The sequence below is a fragment of the Phalaenopsis equestris genome, unplaced genomic scaffold (assembly GCF_001263595.1).
Source record: "Phalaenopsis equestris unplaced genomic scaffold, ASM126359v1 Scaffold000137, whole genome shotgun sequence".
Taxonomy (NCBI): Eukaryota; Viridiplantae; Streptophyta; class Magnoliopsida; order Asparagales; family Orchidaceae; genus Phalaenopsis; species Phalaenopsis equestris.
Window position 1 is genome coordinate 14,403 of NW_018164579.1, and position 8,597 is coordinate 22,999.

At 33.9% G+C, this 8,597-nt stretch overlaps 1 protein-coding gene across 1 annotated transcript in view; it reads left to right on the forward strand.

The window, feature by feature from the left end:
• Positions 1 to 6,862: 6,862 nt before the first annotated feature.
• LOC110021664 (PHD finger protein PERSISTENT TAPETAL CELL 1) overlaps positions 6,863 to 8,597 on the forward strand; it is a 19,330-nt gene continuing 17,595 nt past the window's right edge. The window contains exon 1 of the mRNA XM_020720249.1: positions 6,863 to 7,162. Coding sequence (XP_020575908.1) covers positions 6,988 to 7,162 — 175 coding nt within the window. The 5' untranslated portion in view covers positions 6,863 to 6,987. The remainder of the gene's footprint in view (positions 7,163 to 8,597) is intronic.

Below are 8,597 nucleotides of genomic sequence, written 5' to 3' on the forward strand. Positions count from 1 at the left end.
CTCTCACGGCTAATTTTACAATGTTTTTATACGTTCCTTTGAGTATTTTTTCTTGGATTGGTATACTTTCTGTCGGGATACTTGTATATATGGAGATGTTATATATTTTTTCCTTTTCTTTCTTTGTTGCTTTGTGTGGATTTGTACCGCGAAAGGAGGAACCCCTAGGATGCTATGTATTTCTTTTATTTTTAGTGGGGTTCCTCTTTCTCTACCTACTTTGTAACTTCATTTTATATAAACGTGTTCAACGAATAATACTAGGAAGATATCAAAGGACTGCATCAGAACAGATGAAAGGCGAAAATGTCGAACATCAGCTCATTCGGTCCGTTCATGTGTCGATAGAAGAAAATTGTATCCAAACAAAAAAATATTATACATCTGATATGAGGTACAACCATGTGTAAGCAAATCCCTCAACTGATTATGGGATCTCTTGAAGAGAAAAATGATGGTCACTCCCTGGAACATCATTCCAACCTTTTATGAAGACTTCTTTTATGACGAGAAGCTTCCAATCAAATTATTGTGCCGCACCCTCTACTTGAGGGTCTAAGTTCATCCTAATGATAATAAAGATCTAATGATGGTTCCTTCAATAAGGCAGCCCAAAGACTTTCCAGAAGACTGAAGAATTATTAACAAACCAAACGATTATCAGACGACCAAATATTAACATTAGGAAATCTTTAATACTCCACTTCAAATTGTTATGAACACAAAATAGTGCCAGCATCGATTATGAATATTAAAGGACCACAGAGTCAGTTATAAATATGTAAAGATGTAATGGCAAATTAATCAGCTGCAAAGTTCCTATTTAATGAGGAATAAATATGTAAATTACCAAATGATATGCCTAAAAATGTATTATTTTTCATGCTATATTTTATGATGATATTGCACTTTAAAGGTATATTTTCTTGTGTTTTTGGTTGTAGGTACATCAAATTAAAGAATTTGGAGCGATCGGAGCAAAGGGAACAAAAATGGACCAAAACGGAGCAAACCAGAGCAAATCGGGTCGAATCAAGGGCACACGAATCAGGGCACACCAGAGCCATGGGGACCAAAACCGAGCACTTAAGTGTCTGTGACTGGTGCTTAGGCGCCACCACACAGAGATGGGGGCGCTTAAGCGCCCAAATATGGCGCTTAGGTTCCACCAGACAGAGAGGGGGGCGCTTAAGCTCCCAAAAACGACGCTTAGGCGCCAAAGACGGTTTTCAACCTATCTTCTAGAATATACATTGGATTTGGACAATTTTTGAAGCGTTGCTTCGTGTATCTCTTGGGGAATTCATTGGAAATGATAAAATTGACTTTATAGAAGAATTTGGGGTGACTATATGGAGTTTAGAAGAGTAACTTAAGACACATTTTGGAAGATTCATTGAATCTGGACAGTTTTTAAGAGACACTTAAGAATCTCTTGGGAAATTATAATCAAGGCTTGGAAATATTTTTAAAATAACTCTTGAACTCTTAAATTAATTATAAGAGGAGAAGAAGGCTTGGAGAAGAATAAGAAGGCTTGGGCGCGAGCCCCAGGTGGGGCGACAAGATGAGAGAGAAAGAAAGAGAGTGAGATATTTCTTCTTTTCTTTTTTACTTTGTTCTTAGAGTGGATTGTAAAGAGATTGTTTTTGATATATAAGGAGAGTTTGATTTTTATCTAAGATAAGTATTTTCATTGTATTTTTATTTGAATTTTATACTTTTTTGTATGGTTTCAAAGTCTTGTTCAATGAAAAGTTTTTGTTGTTTCTCCATGTATAGTGAATAGTTTTCTTTACTCTTCCCTGTTGTAATGAATTAGTATGCATGTGTAGAATATATAATTAAGTAGAGTGAGAATATATTGTGATGATTTTACTTTGTTCTTCATTTACATGTAAACTTGATCAACTTGCATGTTAAAATCTGTTGTGAGAACATGTAAGATCCGGGATGTATTGTCTCAATCGACTTTGGTGTAATCACTTGAGATTATATGGATGAGAATGTAGTCCATATAGCTGAGTAAAAAAATAGAAAAATAATTTTTAAAGGGTGTAGAATTAAGTACTTTAGACTGACAGGCTAAAGCCCCCTAATTTGGTCTATTGTTTTAGGTTTTGATGCGAGATGTTAGTGTTCAGGTGGAGGGATAAGAGGGAACTCTAGAGTGAGAGCTGGTATCTTTCCTGCCTAGCTCATCTTCAAAACTATTCAAACTTTTGATTAAATAATGTTCATTATAACATCTCTAGTAAGGGTAAAGAATATAATTGCTCTTATTTGTCATAATCTCTCTCACTACTTGTTTTACTTTTACACATGTTACTAATTTCATTGCATGAAGAATGGTACTTTTAATATATTAAACATCACTTTCTGATTTTTATTAAGTATTTTAGTTTAGGAGTAGAAATGGAATTGTAGTGATAATTTTAGGATAAAATCAAAACCAAAACTTTATCGACCTTACAAGCTAGGGCGTGTTATTCTATACTAAAACTTCTCTTGAAATCCCCCGTGATTAACCTCGATCTCCGTGGGATTGATATTCAGGGCTTAATCAGAAAGCCCTATATTACTTGATAACGATACATATACTTACATAGAATCCCTACAAATATAATTAAAATCTTACTTTGCTTGGGATCAAGTTTGGGATCAATTTTTTGGTGCATTTACCAGGGATTAAAATCTTCAAGTAGTGATGTCAACTTCATAAATCCTTACATATAAAAAATATCGGGATCACTAAACACCCCTATAATTTATAACTAAGGGTTCACTTCTTCAAGAATGTACTACTGAATCCATTCCAAGAAAACTTGAATTTTTTTTGCACTCTACTTCTTTTTTTTCCTTCCACTACTTTCTTCCGTCCAACATTCTATTCCTTGGGTGTGATCCATAAAAATATTCAGAAGTCAACATCCTAAAATGTGTGGTAACAGTGGATTCATGTCATTGATAAGAAAAGGAGCGCGCCATGAAGAATATACTTGGGGGAAACTTCTAACATGGATTTCACATGAGAATTTAAGCAACAACGAACTCAATAACTGACCCACATTGTGCTTGAGGGAGAGCATTAGCTCTTCCAAAACCAAATCCACAAGCAACTAAGCCACAAGACCATCAGAAGGCTTGGAGAGACGAACAAGTTGAAAAATGCTAGTATCAAGACAACGTTGAGTCTATGTCAAAGAATAAGTCATAAATGTGTGAATGAAAGTCTAGCACTAACTAGAGAATGAATTCTTTCAAAAAAATTTTGATGCAGACCCCCTCAGGAAGTTCAAGGTTTCATCTTTGAAGCCCTAAAAGGTTTGGAGCAATATAGTTGATCACATTGTGTTTTTTTAAGTTGGATATATGCCTTCTCAAAGTTTGTGAGAAATTAATGTGTCGATTGTTCTATGCCACATTGGGGGATTTGGCCTTTAGGTAGTTCAATGGCCTCCTAGTAGGATTTATCACTTTCATTGGCATGTTCAACAAGTTATTCATGTCGCAGTTTATTATCGCCTAAAAATACTGTTAAGGACTCAGAAACTTTATGACATGTCAAACAGGGGCCAAATGAGAACATTCGGGCCTACGTCAATCAATTCCAAAAGGAGATGTTGAAAGTGCGGAATCTGGAACCTCTGATAGCAAAGGTCGTCCTAGCACAAGGGCTCAAGAGTGCCCAAATTAAATATGTTTTGGGTTTACGTAAACCTGATATCTTGGTCGAACTTTTAAAGTTGGCTAATGCGCATATTGTGGCAGAGGAACATATTAACTCACATATTTAAAAAGGCCAAAAATATGACTGTCGCTCAAAAATAAGTGCTCCCGAGATGACAGGTGAATGGAGAGGGATAACCCTTGCCCAAAATGAGAAAGAGGTTGGTCGTCTCGTGGTGACAGAGAAATTAACTGAAACTTGTAAATATGATCTCAATTGAATGCTCGATTGATTGAAGACCACCGAACACCAAAACCCACTCAACTAATGATTTCAAGGGATAAATTGGTGGAAGCTATTCAAAGCAAGGAGTACTTCTAGAAGGCTCCATCGATGAGAACCAAAGCTTTCAAATTCTTCCATTATCATAAGGACCATGGTCACGACATGGAGGAGTGCAAACACCTCTAAAGATTGGTTGAAGAATTGATTAGAGACATAAAGGTCAAAGAGTTTGTGGCCCCTTGAGCACAAACCCAGTGGCAGGGGAAAGCACACGCAGAGGATGACTCAAATGAACACGTCCTAACAAATGTTCTCCACATTGTGAGGATAATGTTTGCAATACTAGGTGGAGAATTGGTCAAAAGATCCAACCATAAGAGAATTCAATCAGAGGGAATATTGTGTTGTTGCTTCCGCCTCAAAGCAGAAGCCACATCCCCCATTCTTCTTTAATGACGCATATTTGTGTTCCATGGGGAATCCCCACAATGGTGCCATAGTAGTTACAAGGATGATTAATATTTATCAAGTAGGTAGTATCTTGGTTGATACATGCAGTTCAGGGAATATACTATTCAAATCAGCCTTTAACAAATGCATATGTCAGTCAATCAACTAGTTGCACTAACCGGCTTACTGTATATGTTTTTCGTCGATTTAAAGGAGGCTCTGATTATAATTAAGTTATTAGTCACAAAAGAATAAGATAACAGTTAAATTATTAACATGGAGGAATTTCTTGTGATTGATGAGCCACTAACATACAACACTATATTTGGTCACCTACTGCTCAATAATTTCAGAGTAGTGGTATCCACCAACCATGTGATAATGAAGTTTTCGTGTGCTGAGGAAATAGTGAGAATCTTGGAAATCTAGAGCAATCTCAAACATGATACCTCATGACAGTTGGTAGCATAGAATAGGAAATGTTGGACATCCATAGCCAACGAGAAGGGGTCTCAAAATTGATGATATTACATTCAAGATTCTCAACTGCCCTCAACGAATTAAGTGAAGTTTTTCTAATCAGTAAAATTTTTTTACGCAGGGCACAAGCACTTATTGATTTAGACTCTCCAGGAGCATCATGATGTCATTTTTTGATATATTGTTGAGATGTCGGGCATCCTAATAGACATAACATGCCACCGTCTTAGCGTTGATCCAATCGCCAAGCCAATAAAGCAAAAGATTAGAACAATGATCATGCTTTTAGTCGGGTTAATTCGCAAGGCGGTGCAGGAGCTCAAGAATATGAGCTACATCCATGAGTTCTAATATCCATCCTACATATTCAATGTATTCATGGTGTAGAAGTCCAAAAATAAATAGAGAATGTGCATAAACTTCACAAATCTGAACTCAGCCTACCCTAAGGATTATGTAATTGGATATTTTGTAATGAGCTTTCTAGAAGCTTTATCCAGGTACCATCAAATTAAGATGCACCTGACTGATGCAGAGAAGACAGTTTTCATTATTTGCGAAGACTTATATTGTCATACTGTAATGTCCTTCTACTTGAAAAAGGCTGGGGCTACCTACCACCATCTTATGGACGTAATTTTTTCTAAAAGAAAGGAAAAAAAATTGAAGTCTACGTCGATGATGTCTTAGTTAAAAGTAGGTTGCCTGAACAACTTATAAATGACTTAAAAAAATATTTGAAAAGCTCTGAGATGGATTCCTTCTGGTAGCGCATGAGGGAGTGTGGCAAGTCAGCGGCAACATTTGAGGGGGAAGCGGTGGAGGACCATGGGGATGAGATTGAAGAGATATCGAAAGATGATTAGGAGAGGTATTTTTCTTTTTTTTTCATGTTTATATACATTTAGGCATATATTTTTTATGTGAACAACGATTTACATATTTTAGAGTAAAAGTATTTTATCAATTTCATTATTTGTATGGATAAATTATTGTTTGACAGCTATGTTATTTCGTTAAATGCTTGAAATTGTATATTAAATGTTGTGATAGTAGGTTTGGTAATTTAAATACGATTTTTCTTCTCATGCTACAGGTTTTCGACGACTTTAATAGTTTTATTTTTTACTTTTGCTTTTTGTTACTCACTATTTAGTTGTAATATTTGAATTTATGAGATTTTGGGAATGCTGAATCAAATTTGTCTTAACTTTCTTGTATGAGTCATTCAATCTCGACTAATTCTAATTTAAACAATACAACATTATAGGGGCAAATAAGTTTTTATCATAAACAGCCGCAACATTGTTGCTACAACACAGCTGCACAAAATAAACAGACACACAAGTTGTCTGCAGCAGCTGTGTCTTGTGTAATATTTTTTAATAAGTCACAATTGCCCTAAACACAACCTTAAATCTGCGAGGAATTGTTTTTTCAAAAGCATAATTACAGATACAGGTGAAAAGTGCTCATTAATTCTTCAATTTCTTTGGTTGCATAAATACTCCTCCGCCATTAAAGCCACCAAACCCAAGACGGAGAAGTTAAATAAAAACTTCACACTTCACGCAGGCTAATAAAGAACAACCATGCAACCCTTTCCTCTTCCAATAAAATTCATTCTTCGCACCTTAATTCACCTAAAACTTTCAAACAAAATATATTTTAAGAACATGCGGTTAGCAGTGCTTAGTTAGTCTGATCATGCATTATAGCCTTAAATCCATCGGAATCACCATCACGAAGGTAACATGCCCTCTAAAACTAAACCTACATTCCTGTTTAGATATTTATCACACTGAAAGCAAGTCCAACAGCAAAGCATTTGTTTAACAGAGCTCTTGAGGAAATTTAAATTCTTGGTGCTAAATGTGTGACCTTTACCTAGAATGAACTTTATTAAGTCTAGAGCGTCTGTCTACAATATTTATAATGGTTTTTGGCTTGCTAGTTGTGAGATTGTGTATGCTTCCATGGCTAAACTTCAGATTAATCTGGGGAGCTTGAAGAAGAGAAAGAGGGGGGAGAGGATTTTCTGTTTCGATTCATTTTGCAAGCCCGGTCATCCGACTCATTTTGATGGCAGTTTTCAAGAGAATATGAGATCACTTCTAGTGTTTGGCCATGATGAAGTTATAGTGCATGAGGGATTGAAGTGCTGGTCTTTTCCTCTCGAGTTACATCACAATTCTGCTGCGGGATTGAAGCTTTTTGTTGTGGAAGAAATTGTGGGGATGTCGTCGCATCGGCAATGTTATTATTGTCGTTCTGTCGGTATTACATTCAACTAAAAGTTTATTATATTTGATAATTGCGATTAGTTATCGACATTATTATTTTTAGTTGGTATTATTTTTTTTTTTGGCAGAATTAATTGAGTCTTGAACTTTGGCAAAATATCATGATCTTCTCAGGGGTAGCTTCGGGTTATTTTTTTTCTATTTATTTTTTTAGTTTTTTTTTATATATATGTTTTAATTTGGAATAAAATATATTCAATATAGTTAATTAAGATATGATTTCCTCATGATATTCACTCTAACAATTTTTTTTTTTAAAAGAAGTAACTTTTAATATTTTTCTTACAATGGACTCAGGTTTGAAATAAAACAATTAGAAATTTTATTGGCTTGGTATTTTAAAATTGCAAAATTTTAAAAAAAATTATTAATAAAAATCATTAAAAAATACAAAATGAATTGATAATTAAATTTGTTTAAACGTTAAAAGAAATTGCAAATAACCGAGAAAAGAAATACAAAAATAATTTAAGGCAGCATTTTTAATTTCTTGAATCACGAAAGAAATTTGAATTAAAAAGTTCAAATTGTGCTTTAGCGTTAAAGTCATGATTCTTTAATTAAGTTGGGGCTGTGCTAGTTTGAAAAAAATTTTTAGTCCACACGTCCGAACGACCAACCACTGGGAATCACGTCGCTCGCATGCCGATGACTTTAACGTTTAAACAAATTTAATTATTATTCATTTTGTATTTTTTAATGATTTTTATAATTATTTTAACACAAACGGACGCATCATTGTTCTTGTTTGATAATTAAATTTGTTTAAACGTTAAAAGAAATTGCAAATAACCAACCATTGTTGGCCGTCCGAACGCGCGGTGTTCGGACCGAATATTTTCTCCATTAAAAGTTACTGCTTGATTGTTAAACAGGAAAAAATATTATATTAAATCGTTTGAGATGACAGTGTAGATAGTATCATGAAAGATGAACGTAATATTTTCACTTTTATCAAATAAATGTTTGTAATCATTTTTCAATTTTTTTCTTAAAATATTTTTTTCTGCTAATTTAAGAAATTTCAAAATCAAATTTTAAAATTTCAGCTAATTAATGTCAAGTCTATCTGTAGATATGACTGTCAAAAAAGCTCGTTCTCTAATAGTTTGTGTTTGGTTCGTCAATGAGTTCGTGTTCGATTCATTCGATAAGTAAACGAGACGGATGTGAACAAATTTTTTTTATTCAGTTAGTTAAACGAACCAAACAAGAACAATGATGCGTCCGTTTGTGTACAAATCGTTATTGTTCGAAATATAAAATAATTTAAAATAGTTATATATATATATATAAATTTTATGATATTTTAAAAAAAATTAAATTTTAAAAATTATAATATAAAATAAAATAATAATAATAATATATTAATATACTATATTAATAATATACTAATATAGATATTATAT